Raw genomic sequence first — 20181 nt, forward strand, 5'->3', positions numbered from 1 at the left:
CACACTCACACATACTGTCCCCATTCCCCCATTATTGCATTTTTATTAAATTATTTTGTCTAGAAATTCATGTATCATTAATTAATAAGCCCTTATTTTCCTTAAATGATAGAATGAAAAAAAAATCACATCAGTGACAACACAATGACTAGTTTTGTAAACGATTGCATTATACTAGGAGGGAGAAGAAAATAATTACTAGAAATGAAATATAAATATGATACATTTTCTATACATACTGTAGTCTATATAAAAACAATACAGCCTATGAGATTCATTCTCCTCTGCATCGAGGAGACCACACACACTTCATCTAATCAGTTAATATCTGCAGTGGAGTCTAATGTGTAAACAGCGGTTTCATCATCTTTCCACTGAAACATTTTGTATACTGATAAGATCAATCTTTCTCACCTCCAGACCTAAAAAGTGGGAAGGGCTTGATGACGTTTATCAAGTATCAGGGGATGTGAGTGTGGTTGAAATGAGATAAAACGCTGTTCTAACGAGTTTCACTTTTATGCTTATCTTCAACAAAATGGTAAAATAGGCTATATCAAGAGCATGCTCACAGATGAAGTGGACTACAACCCTACAAGGGCCTCAAAAAATAGACCCTATATAGAGTCTTTTTTTCAACCTGTTTTAACCTGTTTCAGCTGTTAAAATGTTAATAGATTAAACTAAAAACTTGATATATATATAAAAAAATATATATTTATTTATAAAGTTAATAAAAAAAAACGTTTGGAGCATTTTTTTGTTCGTTTAAATGTTTTTTTTTTTTTTTTTTTTTTTTATTATTTAAGTATAGTGGACAGAGGCATAATGAATTAATCATATATGTTTGATCAATTTATAGCCTTCTCAAATCATCACGACTTGCCTAAAATAAAATATAAATATAAAACCGTTCAAGCATATCACAATGTCAGTTTAAATGTTTAACCTATTAGTTAAAAGTGGAACTGTAGAACACAGAGGCGCCAGCGTGACCACTGGCATCTTTTTCTAACAGTGGAAAGAACTTAAAATATGCAGTCCTTTTTGCTCATAAAGGTAAGAGTAATACATCATTCTAAACCAGTGGTGAAGCTACAGGTGGGCAATGGCCCACCAAGTGAGAAGATTGTAATTTTCCAGATTAATATTATTTATCAAAAGATAATATTTATAAATGTATAGTTTCACTATAACTTAATATACACTGTATGTGCTTTACAATATATTATAAGTGAGGTTTCTTGGTCAATTACAGGCAGTTTGTTAAATTAACCTCTTCCTATAGGTGCTTACCATACGCCTGTCAAAATAATGATTGGTCAGTTTCTGTTAGTCCCACCCACATTTGAAAGTTGAATTTGAATTAGTGAAACAAACCTCATTCAGTTTTTAAAAAGTATACACTGGATTTCCCAAATCAAATTGAAGTCTTAGCACTGAATCCACCTACAAGTGAAGCCTGACCAGCGGGTGATGGATTTGTAGATTAGAAACTTTTGAACCAAGCGTTTTTAAAGCATCATAACTAACATTAACAATAAGACATACATTTGGTACAGTATTGATTAATCTTTGTTGACATTAGTTAATACAATTTCAACTTTTCGTTAGCTCAGATACGGTTTATAGATACAACTTTTATTAATACTTATTTATTAGTAAATGTTGAAATTAAAATTAATTTCAATTAAGCACTTCAAAAGGTTAACCTAAACTCAGCGAATTGCCTCACAGACATTATATATATAGAAAATAAATATATGCATATATAGAAAGCTTTAAATTACTACTTTAAAATGAAATAATGAGTCATCTCAAAAATAGAAACTATTTTAATTTATGCATTTAGCAGACACTTTTATCCAAAGCGACTTACAGTGCATTATGTGCATATTACAGTGATATTTCATTATGTAATGTGTGAGAATTTCTCTCTAAAGGCACAACCAGTGAGAAGATGGTGAGTAATTTTTTTCCAACGTTATAATTGATGGATGTCTTAAAAATAAAAACAAGGAAAATCCTAAAACAGGCCTGATTGTGATTTGCACATTATTTTATAATTCTGTACAATTAAAAAATAAAATACAAATCATAATGCCATATAAAACTTTGTGCTATCATTGTTTAGCTTCTTATATTTTAGATTTTTATGTTTTGTTCGGAATACCTTGAAATTTAAATGATTTGCTGCTACACAATTTTGCCTGAAATGTGAATTATTTATTAGCCTTTTACAAACAGCTTTATAAATTACTTTATTGCATTCCAGATTCTAGTACTTTTAACTTAACATTTTACGGTAACTTGAATGTAAAACATCGTCATGAATTCATTATATTCCCATTAGTAAAATAGCTAAGAAATGTATTGTTGTAGGCAAACCCGATCTCATTAAAGTGCGTGGCCTAAAGCAGGTATTTTAACTGCTGAAATGATCAGGGCTGCATTTCACAAAAGCTGCCTACTTACAGTAATTAGCACTTCCTAGATCCTAGATCAATGCGTGTACTGGTGTAATCGTAAAGCTCTAAGTACATCGTAAGAAGACAGATTTAAGCAGTCACCTGCAGGACAATCGGCAGATTGCACCTTTAACTTTCAAGTGCAATGTAATTATAATATAAGGATTTGATTGTGCTTTATCGTATGCTTTATTACTAGTTTTATTCATGGTTTTTATTAATTTATAAATAAAAATAATTAAAAAGGGCAGAAACAAATATAAATACTACAAATCTAAATTAAATGACTGAACAAAAAATAATAATAAAAGAAAATTATTATAATAATAAAAAAAAATCAAAGACTGGGGGGAAAAATATGTCAATGACATGTTGACGTGCACGAAAAACCATGTATTGGACCCGGAAATACGGTCTCTCTCTCTCGCTCTCCACATTCATGTTAAATCTTTAATTTTTATATTTTATTCATTGCTCAGACAAAATCATTATTGGTTCTCGTCTGAGGGGGAAGGTGCCTCCCCCAGCCCCCTAAACTCTGCCCATGGTTCTGTACGTCACAATAATTAGACTCTGCCTCATGACTCATTCTAACAGAGTAGCAACATTGTTTCCTTTCCCACATTACCATTTCACCTACATATTAAAGCTCGGTCATGTTAACTCACCCATGTGTGGAAGCCATATACACTTTTCCCGACACAACTCTAATCCACCTCATCTGTCAGTACTATATTTCCTCATAGCTTTGAGTGAGAAATAAAAAAGAAAATTCAAGTTCTGAAACCGTGTGTACAAGTTCAGATGGATAAAAGTTTTGAATGATTTGTAATTTTCCACATAGCCTTAGTCAGGATCAGTATTGGGGAAAGTTACTTCATACAGTGCATGCTAGTTTAACTCTATATCTTTCTCAGCTTCAGTTTCATCTGCCTGCGTAAAATTGAAAATGGCATCTAAGGTCTATTACTTCCTCGAACACCTCAACCCACTCAACCCATCTTTTTACTGTTTCATTGTTGTAGTACAAGTTTGTATAAGACACTCAAGGTACTTGTGATAAGGACAGGAAAAACCAATCACAATTCATTAGCAAACGTCACAATGACGTCTGTTAACTGGATTTCGAAATTGAAAACATTTTGACAATATGAAGTCAGTAGGAGATTTTAAGATTCTATTTGTAAATTAGTTCATTATTAAAGTAGAGCTAATAAACATCCTTAATCTATAAAAAGATTTTATGTGCAGCTAAATTATGTTCAGATAATGTAGAAATTAAGCCAAATAATATAAGAAAAGAATAACTGTTTTTCTTTACAATATAGACAGTTTTCATAGATTCATAGTTTCGCAGAAGTACTTCTGTTTAATGTTTGAAAGAGTTACATTGCTTTGTCGTCAACTTGCACAAACTCCTACATTTCATCCAAAACAACGTCAAATGGTTTCTTCATGGAGCCTGAAGCAGACATGGGAACTGAGAAGGAAGAGTTGGAATATGCCCAAATCACATTTTAAAGAGTCCTGCTTTTATCCTGGAGTGATGAATCAATTTCCCTGTAGCTAAATATCATAGCTGCATGTCACTTCTGTTGATTGCACAAGCAACAGATTAATCTTTCTCCGTCGGACTATGACTATGTGAGACTCACAGGCAGTGGCGGTTCTACAAGGAGGCCTAGGGAGGCCCGTGCCTCTGTAGACATGTCCCTGGCCACCCCTGTGCTGAAAAAAAAAGTAATATGATTTTCTTTTACTGTCTATGGATTGTACACGGGAGCTCCAAAAGCAGAACTAATGTGACGCAACGTTCTACACGGGTAAATTAGTGCAGCGCACCCAAACACTTAGGAACTTAATCATATTCAGGGATGCAAACATCGCGCTTTTCGGCGCCCCCTGTTTTTTTCAACATCAGTTTGGGTGACTTGAGTCTGATTATAATTTCTCAAAGTCATCTGAAGGAATTCCATAGCTTAATGTTATGGACAGAAGACTATTTTCCCTCCTCTTCGCCTGTCAATCATTCTCCATTCAGTATTCAAATAGCGTGCACCTCGTCCATTTACAGCAGGATGCATGGTAAAACTCTCCAATATACTCACATTATAATGCTTGATCTGTAGATAAAAATGCTGTGGATTTGCATAAAATGACTTTATTTTGTCTATTTGTATTTGATGTTTGTTGCTGTTTTTAAAAGACTCGCTTGTGACTGTTAGATCACACACGTTTTAAAAGCCGTAAACTTTTAAAATCACTTTGTGAGCTCAGTTTTGAAGCGTTTTATATTATCATGGTTTTGCACACTGAAAGATTATTAAAAGCTTATTATATTTTTAGCCTGCACAATACATTTAAAATAAGCATAATTTAATTGTATATTATTTCTGTGTAGTGTAAGCATTATAAATATATACACTTCTGAATTCTTGACATTCATATATAAATATTAAATTGTGAAATGTATGATTGCCTGATTAAATTTTATAAGAGTTCTAATAGTACTAATTTGTTTTTATTAACATGTTTAGATTGTGTAAAATTGCTGTGTAGATTTTTTCAAGAATTTCTTTTTGTTTTTATTTGCATTACATTTAAATAAAATATGATGCCATTTTTAATGTGCCCCTCTGGTTAAACACTGGCCCCTCCTTGGCCCCCCTAGTAAAATTTGTCTAGAGCCGCCACTGCTCACAGGAGTATTTCATATGATACTGTGTTCCACAATCTACAGCTTTGTCAGTTAATATTGCACATTTTCTGCTCATACGTTCTTGTGCATTTCATGATTTTCTGAAAACCATTCATTTTTATTTGCTATAAAGTTGATATAATCTGAAATATACACTCATGTCTGTTGCGTAGTTAGTTGTGACATAAAGCAAAAAAAAAAAGGTGTGTAGTACTGTAACTAACTCAAACCCTCTGAATATAAGTGTCCCCTAAATTATTACATTTAAAAGTTCACTTGAATGTGATGAGGTAGTCTGGATAAGCCTGGCAGTCGTGGAAAATCACAAACATGGAGGGATTCTGCAAACTATCCACCACACTGTCATATCGGTCAGGTTCCTCACGAACAGGGGGCGTCTTCATGTTCGCATTACCCCGAGTGTGGTAACCCGTAAGCACACGAGCCACAAACATGAACTGTGTCCCGTCTGCTGCAGCAACTGCATAATTGTTTTGGGCAGAGTAGCTGGCGTTCACAGCGAAGTACGTCCCATGTCCGTAGTTGGTGGCTGAGAAAGATATAAAAGTTATGAATGTCAATTAGTCTGCAAACTCAACAACTAATGGGACATCAGTGTTTGATGATTGCTGGGAATCTGTTTACTAGACTCTTAAACTACAAAGAAGTTGTTCATCCAATGCAATAAAAGTGACGGTTCACCCAAAAATCAGAGTTGTGTCAACACTCGCTGTTAGGTTTGTTACTCCCACAGATATTGTGCTCCTTCAGGAGACAGAGTCAGATGAACTTCACTTTATGGTGTGTTTTTTTAATTTTATTATTATTATATATATATTTTTTTTTACAGAATTTAAATTTTTGGGTGGGTCATTAATTTAATCAACCTTAATAAAAAAAAGAAAGCAGTTATACCATTTTGCCCTGAAAAACTGCGATTAAAGTTTGACTTGATGATGGATGAGCAGGATTCCTCTGATGTGCCGTGATAAAGCATCTTCTCCGCTGCTCCCACAGAACCATTTCTGTCCTCTAGCTCTTTTTTACGCCCCTCGTATAACCGCCGGAGATTCATGTTCTGGATGCGCTGGATCTGTTGAAAAACATTTGCACTCAAACAGTACAAAAATATTTTTTGGACTTCATATTCACATCTGTCACTCTTCATGGAAGCAAACTATAAAATATGGTAATTAGGTACAGTAATTAGATCAACACTTTTTAAAAGTTTAAAGCAAAACCACATTTATCAAATGGTGATTTTAGTCCAGTCTGGCCCTTGATTTAACCTAAGGCGTTGTTATAGACTAACTCTAATCCTATAGTACAACTAGATATGAATTAATACATTATGTAATTCTTTAGAATTGGGTTTTATGTCCTTCAGGATTGTCATGTAACGCACGTGGAGATGGTGTCAGTTGTCAAACCTTGAGCACTGTTTTTGGGACAGTCTTCTTGAAGTCTGCCTTCACAGTCTGGTACTCTGTGGATGACTGATCTAGTTCATTCACCTGTAAGGAGTCACCTTGACTCATGTTGTTCCAGTAGATTGGCACAGAGAAATCTAAAGCACCAAATAGTGATGGTTCTAATTTAGCTGGATTATTGTGTATCAATTTATATTATAGATCAGTGGTTTTCAACTAGACAAAGATTTTATTTATTTTAATCTGATACACTATCAAATATATATTTAACATAATCAGAGTCATATATTTTCATACACTATGACAGTGGTTCCTCACCTGAAAGGTTCTCCAGTCGCTTGAGAGCGGTCACCTCTCCTGAATGACATGCTTTTGCCTCCATCTTTCCCAGATTCACAGTCCATTTCACACCCTGTGCATCCACAATTCCATCTTTCACATCTCCTTTCTCAAGCAGATAATTCACATCTTTTGGTACCTTCTGCCAAATACCCCTTGATCCCAGAATGCACCATGTGACTTGACTGAAGAGGATGGACTGCTCCTTGTCTCTTACCTTGGAGTTTGGGAGAAAAAAAGTTAGGCTTTGCAAATGAATGAATAGATAATCATGAAATATAATATGATTTCATGATTTTAAGATATATTCTATTTATCATTATTCATCAGAAAGCTATAAAATCATATACAGGTGCAGTGTATGTGTATGTGTGTGTATACAGTATGTGTGTGTGTAACCCTGGACCACAAAACCAGTCATAAGGGTCTTTTTTTTTTTAAATAGAGATTTATACATCATCTGAAATAAATTCAGTATATCAATATTAGGAATATATTTGTACGAGATACAACTATTTTAAAATCTGTAAACTGAGGGTGTAAAATAATCTAAATATTGTGAAAATCGTCTTTAAAGTTGTCCAAATGAAGTTCTTAGAAATACATACTACTAATCAAAAATTAAGTTTTGATATAATTATAGTAGGATATATATATATATATATATATATATATATATATATATATATATATATATATATATATATATATAGTAAGGTCCACGAGCTGGAAATAAAATGCAGAAACTCTCTATATGTCGGTGTGCTGCGCATTGGGCTATTGGCATCATCTCTTCTGTGTAAATTCTATGCATTATTTTCTGAGGCAATTGTGAGGAGAGGTAATTTATTTTTAATGTTAATTCATTGTTATTCTCACCTGTCTACGAAGTGCGTCTTGTATCAGTCTAACCACCTCATTCACTCCATCCTTCAGTCCTTTTACTACCCATCTATCAGAGCTGATCTGCTCTATCTGCAAGTGCAGTGAACTCACTTTAGAGTACAGCTGCTTCTTCTCATCTTCAGTGAGACACCTGATCTCATCACGAAAGATAGTATGTGTGCAGCACTGGCTCTTATATGCCTGCTGTATTTCTCTACAGGCATTAGACACATTATTTGTGTGACCAATGACTAGAAATGCTGCTCTGCTCTCTGTGTCAGGCAATGACTTCATTAGAGAACTGAAGTCTGAAGTGACTGGTGAGGTTAAGGAATGTGATCTTGATCGAGTTGATGCACTGCGCCCTCTGGTGATTACACTCGTAGGTGCAAGGGGTGCAAGAGCTGAAAATGGTTTATGTGCAAAATTGACAATGAGTGTCAAAGTAAAAACAAAGTTTGTAATGCATGAGATTGACTAGTGATAAAAATGGCTGTTAACTGTGTATTACCACCAAAGATTTGCTTTGCCATTGCTTTGAAAGCCAGGAAAACATTAATCTTCAGCAGAACGATTCGAATGCTTTTGAGATGTTGAAGATTCGCTCCTTGAACTCCATCCTTTACTCCCTCTAGAATGGATTTAGCCACCACACATGGATCCAAGCCTCCTTGTCCTGCAAATCACATTTATAGACGTTTCTACTATTCTATTCATGCATATAACTACTGAGCAACTTACTGTACTAGATAAAAATATGTTTATGGTTTCCTAAACATATTATCTTGGTAAGTAAGTACCATAACAAAGTCCTGTGAATCTTCAACATTCATGGTGCTAGCAATGCCAACCAAGATCATAGGATCATAGGATCATTTACACACAAAAAAGATATTTTTTGAATGTGTAAAAAAGCAACTGTGTAATGCATAAAATAATAATAATAATTAAAAAAATCTTTGGCTTAGTATTTGTTTTGTTTTTTTATGTTGGAACCAAATTTATCAAATGAGTGTCATGTGCTCATGCAATCAAAGACAAAATCTGTATTTTTCAGCTGTTAAAATGTATGGATATATCTCAAATTTTATTTTAAAATTTATTGCAAATTACAGAAACTGACCTTCATTGTTATAGGAAATAGTAAATTGGGAAAAATACATAAAACAAACTACTTTACAATCCATATTTTCTCATTTTAATAATAAAGGTACTTACCAGCACAGATCGCAGGAATGGCCACAGACCTGCAGCAGCCCTGCTCACTTTGAACCACTATTTCTTTTGCCAGGGTCTTGATAACATCAGGGTCCCTCAGTCCACAAATATGCATGATCGTCTTACAGGGGAAGCCTCCTGGCTGGGTCGTGAAGATCTGCCCTCTTGCTACCTGAGCTGGGGAATGCATGTAAGAGATAGTGTTAGATGACATATTGCATGTGCAAGTACATATTTCATTAATTACATTTTTCTATTATAAAGTGTAATTTGGTTTTCTGTATTTTATTTGATCTTAAAGAAAATTGCCATTTCTACATTTCTAACTTTACTATACTTGCAAACAGGTTTAGTTAAGTGCATGTCGTTTCTTCAAATTCTGTTTTAATTAGGTTAGACCATTTTCAAAACAAATGGCTTCCCGGGTAAATAACATTTCTCTCTCTCGATCTCAGAATATCTCCATCGTATAAAACTAACTTTAGTAAAAATACTTTTGATGCATTTAAACATGCTAGACAAAAGTCTTTTCATGTGATCAAATCAAAGAAAACAAGCTGTAGTTTATTTTTCTTACCGCCTGTCAGTTGAGCCTGGATTTGAGGTCCTGCCTTAGTAAGGATGTCCTTACACACTCCTGTGATGGATAGGTTAAATAAGCACTCTCGTATGGTATAAATAGTGTATAAAGAATGTTTTAGGTATTAAAGTAAGAAAGCTGCATGAATACCAGCTGTCTGGAAGTCCTTAAAGTCAGTGGTGTTCACGATGGCATCCGTTGTCTCATTAGTGATGTCTCCAAACACTAGATGGAGTTCAACCCCATCTACTGGCATGATGATCTCATCAAGGTCAGAGGTCAGTGAATGAAACAGAGCTGTGTTGACAGTTAAAGACGTGATGTAAGAAACCGTAGAAGTGTTAGCTAAATGTGGGAATTTCCAATGTACAGTGAAAAACCCAATAAAAAAATTCTGACATTTCTGATTGACTGATTTTCATTTTATCACAAAATACTTACATTTACATTTAATCATTTAGCAGACGCTTTTATCCAAAGCAACTTACAAATGAGAGCAATAGAAGCAATCAGACCAACAAGAGAACAACAACAGTATACAAGTGCCAAGATAAGTCTCAGTTAGTCTAGTACAGAACACATAGCCAGGTTGGCTTTTTTATTATTATAAGAGTAAGTTTTTTTTCTGCTGTAAAGTGCATATTAACATGGGGAGTCAATGGGACTGACTCCCTTTTGCAGCCAGCCTCAAGCGGACAGTCAATGAATTACAGATTTATTCAAGCCTTATTGGCTTCATGAGAGAGAGCGGGAGGTTGGTCCTCGGTATTAGTTGGTTAAGTTCTGGTGAAAACTATGAGTCTTTAGATGTTGTTTGAAAATGAGTAAAGACTCATGACTGTTTGAATTGAAATTGGGAGGTCATTCCGCCAGAGGGGCACAGTCCAGGAAAACATCAGTGAGAGTGATTTTAAACCTCTTTGGGATGGCACCACAAGGCGTTGTTCCGTTGCAGAATGCAAACTTCTGTAGGGCACATATGATTGAACTAGTTTAAGTATGTTGGTGTCGTGCCAGTGGTTGTCTTGTAGGCAAGCATCAGTACCTTGACTTTGATGCGAGCGGCTACTGGTAGTCAGTGTAACCTGATGAGGAGAGGACTAACGAGAGCTTTTTTTGGCTCATTGAAGACAACCTTCGCTGCTGCATTCTGGATCAATTGCAGAGGCTTGACAGTACATGCAGGAAGAGCCAGGAGAGCATTACCATAGTCCAGTCTGGAGAGAACAAGAGCTTGCTTGACATGAAGGGCCTAATCTTCCTAATGTGGTTTAAGGCAAATCTGCAGGACCGGGTTGTTGTAGCAATATGGTCTGTGAAGCTTAACTGATGATCCATCACAACTCCTAGGTTTCTGGCTGTCCTGGAAGGAGTTGTGGTTGACGAACCCAGCTGTATAGAGAAGTTGTGATGAAGCAATGGGTTAGCTGGAATCACCAGGAGTTCAGTCTTAGTAAGGTTGAGCTGAAGATGATGGTCATTCATCCAGCTAGAAATGTTACTCAGACAGTCTGAAATGTGAGCAAGTCCCGTCGGGTCATCTGGTTGGAATGAGAAGTAGAGTTGAGTGTCATCAGCGTAGCAGTGATAAGAAAAGCCATGCTTCTTAATGACAGATCCAATGACGTCATGTAGACGTCCTCAGTAACAAGTTGTTGTGACTTAGAAAATTCACCCCTCCAAGACACCCTGAAGGATCTATCAGAGAGGTAGGACTAAAACCACAGGAGTGCGGTTCCAGAGATGCCCATCTTTCTGAGGGTGGACAGGAGAATCTGGTGATTAACAGTGTCAAACGCAGCAGACAGGTCCAGTAAGATGAGTACTGAGGATTTTGAAGCTGCTCTTGTCAGCCCGAACATTGAAAGCTGGTTGAACACACTTTGCTCAGGTGTCTCTGCAATGAAAGGAAGAAGGAATACCGGTCTGGAGTTTTCTAGAAGTGCTGGATTTAGAGATAGTTTCTTAAGCAGTGGGCTTACCCGAGCCTGCTTAAATGCAGAGGGAAATGTTCCAGAGTGAAGAGAGGAGTTGATAATGTGAGTAAAGGCGGGCGTAAACGGTGCGATTTTTGCTGTCCTACGAGTTCGCATGCGACTTTTTTCAATCGTGTGGAAATCGCAAATGCTCGTATGGTCTGGGCTCGTATCATTTGCGATGAATTACGAGCCGAGCAGAGTGGCTTACGAGCACTTCCCGACGTCCCGATCATTTTTAAACATGTCTAAAAAGTTTGTGAGCTATCGGTTTGAATTTGTGCCATGTGTGCGGTTGAACGAGCCGATTTGTTGATTTATCTGAAGTTGACCAATCACGAACTAGGAAAACCACAAAAGAAGACGAAGACGGCAGTGCCACGTCGAATGTGGACTACTGACCAGGAGGATAAACTCGGTGAAGTCTGACAGGAATAGCGAGCGCTGTTTGGTGTTTACCTGTAGGTAATGGTTGAAGATGAAATTTCCATTCTTTTGGAGACCAGTACCTCCACCCCTCCCAGTCCTACGAGGAGTGTGGGAACAAGTGAAATTAGTGGAGAGGGCTGCGAGAGTGGCAGTGACTTCAGGTTTGATCCAAGTCTCAGTTAGTGCCATGAGGCTGAGACCGGAATGAGTAGCAATAGAAGAAATGAAGTCTGCTTTGTTAACAGCAGACTGGCAGTTCCAGAGACCAACTGGGACAGGAAACATTGGAAACACTCCTCAGAGAATTTGGTCCATATTGACATGATAGCATCATGCAGTTGCTGCAGATTCGTCGGCTGCACATCCATGATGCAAATCTCCCATTCCACCACATCCCAAAGCTGCTCTATTGGATTGAGATCTGGTGATTGTGGAGGCCATTTGAGTAAAGTCAACTCATTGTCATGTTCAAGAAATCAGTCTGAGATAGTTGTGACTCGGTGCATTATCCTGCTGGAAGTAGCCATCAGAAGATGGGTTCACTGTAGTCATAAAGGGATGGACATGGTCAGCAACAATACTCAGGTAGGCTATGGAATTCAAACAATGCTTAGTTGGTACCAAGGAGCCCAAAGTGTGGCAAAATAATATCCCCCACACAATTACACAACCACCACTAGCCTGAACCGTTGAGACAAGGCAGGATGGATCCATGCTTTCATGTTCTTTACACCAAATTCTGACCCTGCCATCTGAATGTTGCAGCAGATATCAGGGCTAGACCAGGCAATGTTTTTCCAATCTTCTATTGTCCAATTTTGGTGAGCCTCGGTTTCTTGTTCTTAGCTGACAGGAGCAGCACCTGGTGTGGTCTTCTGCTGCTGTAGCCCATCTGCTTCAGGGTTCAATGTGTTGTGCGTTCAGGTATGGTATTCTGCATACCCTGGTTGTAATGAGTCATTATTACTCATATTTCACTGCTGGTTATATATGCTCTATATAATCATTTATGTGACAAATAAAAATCGTGAATCTTGAATCTTATTTGAGTTACTGTTGTCTTTCTATCATCTATTACCAGTCTGCCAAATCTCCTCTGACCTCTGACATCAACAAGGCATTTTCATCAACACAACTGCGGCTCACTGGATATTTTCTATTTTTCAGATCAATCTCTGTAAACCCTAGAGATGGTCGAGCCTGAAAATCCCAGTTTATCAGCAGTTTTTAAAATACTCAGACCAGACCCGTCTGGCACCAGCAACCATTCTATGTTCAAAGTCACTTAAGTCCGCTTTCTTCCCCAATCTGATGCTCGGTTAGAACTTAAGCAAGGCATCTTCACCACATCTAGATGCCTAAATGTCTTTTTTGTTGCCATGTGATTGGCTGATTAGCAGTTTCTGTTACCAATTGAACAGGTTTACCTAATAAATAATAATAATAAAAATAAAAATAAAAAATATATATAAAATATATAAATTATAAAAAATATATATTTTTTTATAAATATATTTAAATATATATATTTCTTGCCTTCCCCTGTGTTGTCCACCATTTTTGAACTCAGACACCCACAGACTGCCTGGAACATCTGCAAAATATTTCAAAATTGGAGTTAAGAATAAAAATCAAATGTGTGTGTCATAGATATATAGATTGTGTAATGTACCTCTTCAGAATGAGCGTAATCAGTCATTATTGCGATACAAATGGTATGCAGAAGACCACTGGGTCCAGATAAAAATTCACAGATCTCCTGAGTAAGAATATTAACTGCATCGTTGACTGGTATTGAAAGCACTATTCCGGGTCCAATTACTGGTAATGCAACTGAAACCCAAGAGTTCTGTTCACACAGCTCAAAAACTTTGCCAAGTCCAGAGCGAAGCGCCTAAGACCAAAACACCAAAAAATAGATTAATAATGACAAACCTTCAGTGGCAAAACAAAGTTCAACATGCTGCAAATGAAGAAAAAAAAACACCTGCAAATTAAGAAACCATCTTTGTTCATTTGACAACACAAGTGCTGCAAATGCTCACAACACAAACAAATAAATCAATGCGCTGCAAAAACAGAAACACACTGCAAATATGTACAGACCACATCAGAAATGTTTAAGGGAACCACAAAATGACAAACATGGCTAGGACATATTTATCAATGTTTGCTCTGAAAGGTGGACAACTTTAAAAGCTCTCAATATTTAGATTTTTTTTGCACCCTCAGATTTTCAAACAGTTGTATCTCAGCCAAATATTGTCCTATCATAACAAACCATACATCAATGTAAAGCTTATTTATTCAGCTTATTCTAATGTGGTTCTTTATTTGTTTGTATTGTGAGCATTTGATGCACAGGCAGTATGGTGTCAAACTGATGAAGTTATTTTCTTAATTTGCCGGTACTTTTTCTATTTGCATGTGTTTTCTGAAGTTGCAGCGCATTGAGTTCTCTCGGCTGTAATACAAAACCTACTAAATATTTTCTGTAAATCTCATTCATTTAATGATTTCTGCTTTTTAATGTCCTACCTTTTCGCTTTTGTGCTTGTTTCCTTTTGGCGCACATTCTATAAAGAAAACCTTGGAGCATCCCAGCGCTTGTGTCCCATCCACCTCCAGCACTTCTCCAGGCTTAAGAGTGTGATTTCCCTTTGCCCTTTTGAAGTTATTTTGAAGCTGCTGTCCTGCTTTATTCAACAGGGATGATCCAATCAAGGTTGAGGTCATTTTTGTTTTGATCATTGGAGCAACAAACACATCTGCCTGTTAATTATGCCAATCATGAAGGTTACTTAACAGTCCTGTTCAAGAGGTATAACAGATACATACTGGTTGTTAAGGCAAAATTTGATCAATAATCAAACCTTACCTGTTGTTGCTCAAGACTACCAACCACAACTTTAATGTTTATCTCTTTATCAGACTCCATAGAGTCTGGGGAAGATACAGATGCAACTGGCAGGAGACTGGTACTCCTTATGTATCTAGGCAAATCATCAATAGGAAGTATCACAACCCTGTAAGAATTCTTGACTAATTGCAAGGTCCTTGTATCTTCACTTTGAAAAAATAGTTGAACTCCAGGTCCTTTCACTTCACAACGTTTAGTGGCAAGACTCTGAAGAAATGACTTAAGGCTGTCTTTTAAACTCTCAACTTCACAGCAAGGTCCTGTGAGGTGGACGCATGGGAAAGGCAAAAATGTTGGCTTTATTTCCACACTGCTCTTCTTCACACCGGCCATTGCCAAGATATCAGAGAAGTGCTCTGCCATTTCTGGCCTGGGAAGAGGCAGGGAGGTGTGATGGTTCTGATGGTTTCGTTTGTATTCCAGCACAATGTTCTTCAGCTTATTAACTTCAGTAGTGTAGCCCACAAGTTGCACTTTGGGGTCAGTAGTTGATTCATCCTGGTATTTAAGCTCCACTTTAACACTTCCACGATTGGCTTGATCGACGGCTTCATTCAAATCTTCCTTCAGTTTAGTCAACGCAGATGATTTCTGAGTGTTTTCCAGACGCACAGTCTCCAAACACACGTCTCTCTGCACAGCAGCGGCCGCCTCCTCTAGTGCTCCATCAGACAGACTCAGCAGAAGAAGGTCTGAACCTGAAGTCTCGAGCATAACTGGGCTGCAGAGGCTCTGCTGAAATCGGTTTTGGAAGTGCTGTATGCTGCCACTTGATTCCATGAAGGTCATAACGGCACGATGGCATGGGATCCTCTTCTCTCTGATTCCTAGTGCCAATTTCAAAAGCTCTTCTTCACCTGCATGAACCTCTTTCTCAGGACCCTTCAGAAGGAGAACACCTGCTCTTTCCTGTTCGATCTTAAGAGCAGGTAATTTAGTTTGTATGTATTGCTCAAACCGTTCTTTGATGAGGCCATACTGTTTCTCAGACATGCAACACTCTTGTTGAATCTGCAGTTTGTCCTTCAAACCGCTTAGAAATTTTAATCTCTTCTCAACTTCTGTTCGTTCTCCGACTACCACAGCTAAACATGTTAGTTCTTCAAAAAATATTTTTAAATTATCACTTTGGAGGAAAGAGTTTTCTTCGAGACTTACAGATTTATCTCTTTCAACCTCGAAGTGGATGATATAGTGTGACTTAAGAGTCTCAAACACTTCATCCACTGCAAATTCCCATTTCTTCAGGGGAAAAACATCTGCTGCAGCTGGGTCCCTCGTCACCACCAACTCTTCACAGTCAGCGTTGATCTCAAAGGTGCTGGAGACCTTAGAGAGGCGTTTTTCCAAATCTGAATATGGGCTTTTACATTCACTGAAGAAGCGTAGTAGATAATGGTTCAGTTTTAAAACCTTCTCCACACTTTTAGCACATTTCTAACAAATGGATAAAAAAAGAAAGACAAGTATTAACTGGTCATACATAATGCTTCATTATATGCAAGACAAGTGAATTTTATTTATCAAGGCTTATCAATAAGTATACTTCCTGATGGCCCGGTCTAGTACAGTTTTTACCTGCTTTACCAGCATTTAGCAGATGATAATGAGATGACATAACCAGCAGGAAACTAGTTTCCAAGATATAAAAACACAAATGTAACAAACGTAAATTGTAGTGATAATGCTGAAATGGCAAATGCTTCATCAACTCCATTGTCTGAAACCTTTGACACTGGTCCCACCCTGGGATGTGCAATATGTGCAATATTTTAATTGTTGTCGAGTTACTGGGTATGTCACTCACTTACCAAACAACGAACAAAAACACGCCTTGAGGGGACGTTGAATAATTTAGAATGAATCGCATAAGTAAATGATTCCTTGACCCATTCATGGACTGTATCTTAAATCCAATACTTCCTTACTATTTAGTAGTTAAAAAAACAGTATGCCAAAAGAGTAGTACAGTATGTTCCAATATGAAAAAACTATAGATGAAAATTACCCAAATGACCTACTACCTCAACCAGGTTTCTGAAGTGTTCAATCAATGGACACTTTACTATCCAGGATTTATGAATGTCTGTGATGCGATGCAAATTATGTCGGTAGGTCATGTGATAGTAGCATGGTGGTTGTATTATGTCTGAATTGTATTCATACTACCATATTCATACTACATAGAACATACTTTTTTGCATAGAAAGTTGAAATTCAAATGTAGTACAGTATGTACTCTGACAGTAAGCTATGTCAGACATGACTTTTAAAGGGGGGGTGAAATGCTCGTTTTCACTCAATATCCTGTTAATCTTGAGTACCTATAGAGTAGTACTGCATCCTTCATAAATCCAAAAAGTCTTTAGTTTTATTATATACATAAGAGAAAGATAGTCTTTACCGATTTTTCCCGGAAAAACACTAAAGAATCACGAGCGCCAATTAGCTTTTGCGGTGAGAGCGTTTCGAAGCTGTGACAGCTGTGAAAGCTGAAACTGAACGAGAGCAGCAGCAGCAACGACTCGCTCCGAGCGGGGCTCGAACCCGGGTCTCCGGCAGGGGAGGGGGACGCACTAATAAGGAGGCAGAGATATTTTAAGCAGTTTTACTCACCGCATGCGGTTCCAACACACGATCGTGACCCTTTTTCGTTGGGACTGCATTATCCTTAAGAAATAAACGATATGCAAATCCGACGTCAAACTGGGCCTTATTTGTAAAACAAGCATCTTCGAAATGCAGGGAACAAACAAAAACACTTGCATAACTCTGTTGATCCTCTGTAAAAATAAACTCCATCCACTGGTCCCTTAATGCTGTTTTTTTTTTGGTAATCTGTGCAGGGTTGTCTTGCCCTGGCAACCAAAAACACACTTTTTTTGTGACATTTCGCGACGCTCTCGCTCTGATCACTGAATGCCTGTGCTCTCTCGCACGCTCTTCCGGCAGAAGTGCCCTTATAAGGAAATTCCGCTCCATCTAACGTCACACAGAGCCATACTCGAAAAAAACTTTCCGAAACTTGTGACAAACCGGAAGGAGTATTTTTGGAACAAAAATACTCCTTCAAATGTACAACTTAGTTTTTGAAACTTTGTCCATGTTTAGCATGGGAATCCAACTCTTTAACAGTGTAAAAAAACTCAGTATGCATGAAATAGCATTTCACCCCCCCCCCCCCCCCTTTAATGACAAATGCTTGCTTCATTCCCTGAATGAATCAGCTATTTGAATTTAAATTTTTATATATTTTACAGGTACATCTAAAAAAAGTTCTTTATTTTTTGTAATTTAGTTTAAAAAAAACAATCTTTGAATCTTTCAAGATTCATTGCACACAAACTGAAATATTTCAAGAATGTAATTGTTTTAATTCTGATTCTGAAATGCAACATTTTCTTTCATCAGAGAACAAAACTTTGGACCGCTGAGCAGCAGTCCAGTAATTTTTAAAGCAAGACGCTTCTGAGGCTGTCTGTTGTTCAAGAGTGTCTTGACACAAGGAATGCGAAGCTGAAACCCATGTCTTGCATACGTCTGTGTGTAGTGGTTCTTGAAGCACTGACTCCAGCTGCAGTCCACTCTTTGTGAATCTTGTTGTTTTTGATTGCTTTGTTTCCTTTTTTTGTCTCTACACACCTGAAGCAGCTTGATTTTTTACTCAGTTGGACTCAATGATGGCACAGAATATAAATACTGTATTATAAATATAAATACTGTCAATATTATATACTGTAGTTCTAGACCTTCCTTATTGTCAAGTAATGCATAGCATGTGACTTCCGAGAACTGTTATTATATATAAGGTATTTACTTTAACTATTCAAAGATTAGTCTTCCTATTGGTTTCTGAAAAAAAAACAGGTCAGACAAACGTACAGTACATATAAATCAAAACTAAATCTCTGTTTGTTTGTCACTGTGCCATTTACCTGATTTGCAGATGCTGTAGGTTTTTCACTGCTTTCAGTGACATTTTCAAGACTTAATGAAACATAGATATCCTCTTGTCCTTCTACTTTGATGACATGATCCTTTCGTTCTAGTACTCTTTCCTGGGCTTTGAATACAAATGCATTTTGATGAGAATAATGAACTGTCATAATTATGAATACATTTTTTACTATTACAGTTGTTTTGACAAGCATAAGAAATATAAAAGAATGGCATGGTTTAACACCAGACAAGAATAGCAAAAAACATACTTACCATTTTTGTTCATAAAACTTATCTTGTAGGTGCTGTTACCCACTTTGTAGATCTCACAGTCTCCTCCTCCAGACCTTCTCCTGATTTTGAAGTATAGTTGTATTTGTCTAAGTTCTTCATCTGAGAGACTCTTTGCCTCAAAAAACACAGCATGCTGGTAGTTTTCCATCTTTAACTGTTGTTGTGTTGAGCTTTGAAGTAAATAGGTGCACTAAAATGCTTTTACTTTTGCTTGACTCGGATAACAGGCTGTGGTTTCCAAGGCCACTCCTCTAGTTTCCTCTTGATGCTGGGAGATTTAGGTAAGTGGCACAGAAGCATAGATCTGGACATAATAATATTTAACATTATAAAAACTCTACAACTTTAAAGGAATGATAGGACAAAGACTAAGATGCAAACCAACTATGTGTTAGCATTTGTCCCAAGGCACAACCTGATTTTACCAAGTGTGACTAATTTTTAATCAAGCCTAATTTTTTTGGTATTAAAATGTTGTTCCAGGGCCAACAAAATATGTTGTCCTAGGAACACATCTAACTCCGCAAAATCAGGATGTGCTTTGCCTAAGACAGGGGTGAGTTGCTTGGTAATTAAAGATTAAGGATTGGTCACTTTGGTGATGCTTGAGGTCTGCTTGGAAGTTTTCTCATCACGCAGCAATCTGAAACAAAGAAATACAAGGAACAGAAAGTGCACAGAACATGGATGGTAGGTTGGTTGCAAGCTTGGCCAAGCTAAAAAGGGAAGTTATAGTGCCATGTATATACTTTCGCCTCAAGTTGGTTGGTGCAGGCAGAGCTGTCAAAGTTAAGCAAAAGCCTTCTTGAATCTAATCCAACACATCTATTATCATGAAAGAGAACATGTGAACTGAGAAGAAATGTCATTCATTTCTTTTTGTAAAATTTCTGGTGAATGAATCAGTTGACACATACAGTCTTAAAAATATAGGTTCTTTATCAGAATATGTGGTTCCTTTAAGAGAACCATTAACATCCATGGAATCTTTTGTTGCTTTGCACA

General features: G+C 37.0%; 1 protein-coding gene across 1 annotated transcript; it reads right to left on the reverse strand.

Annotated features, from left to right (window-relative positions):
• Positions 1–5332: 5332 nt before the first annotated feature.
• Positions 5333–19324, reverse strand: LOC127961832 (protein mono-ADP-ribosyltransferase PARP14-like). The gene is made up of 14 exons (XM_052561104.1): positions 19156–19324; positions 18879–19006; positions 15270–16380; positions 14902–14966; positions 14597–14795; positions 9769–9915; positions 9616–9675; positions 9039–9215; positions 8332–8496; positions 7815–8224; positions 6915–7152; positions 6597–6733; positions 6082–6259; positions 5333–5716 (listed from the first exon to the last, which is right to left on the reverse strand). The coding sequence occupies exons 1-14, from the start codon at positions 19322–19324 to the stop codon at positions 5439–5441; spliced, it is 3462 nt and encodes a 1153-aa protein (XP_052417064.1). The 3' UTR covers positions 5333–5438.
• Between the last annotated feature and the right edge of the window lie 857 nt (positions 19325–20181).

This window comes from Carassius gibelio, chromosome B7 (genome assembly GCF_023724105.1).
Source record: "Carassius gibelio isolate Cgi1373 ecotype wild population from Czech Republic chromosome B7, carGib1.2-hapl.c, whole genome shotgun sequence".
Lineage (NCBI taxonomy): Eukaryota > Metazoa > Chordata > Actinopteri > Cypriniformes > Cyprinidae > Carassius > Carassius gibelio.

Bases quoted from the DNA above. Each gene is read 5' to 3' on its own strand.
- LOC127961832 (XM_052561104.1), bottom strand. From the start codon at position 19,324: ATGGAAAACTACCAGCATGCTGTGTTTTTTGAGGCAAAGAGTCTCTCA. The intron at 16,381-18,878 runs GTAAATGGCACA...TCCATTTGTTAG, and splicing joins CTACAGCATCTGCAAATCAG to AAATGTGCTAAAAGTGTGGA. The intron at 6,260-6,596 runs GTTTGACAACTG...GTTTTTCAACAG, and splicing joins TCCCAAAAACAGTGCTCAAG to ATCCAGCGCATCCAGAACAT.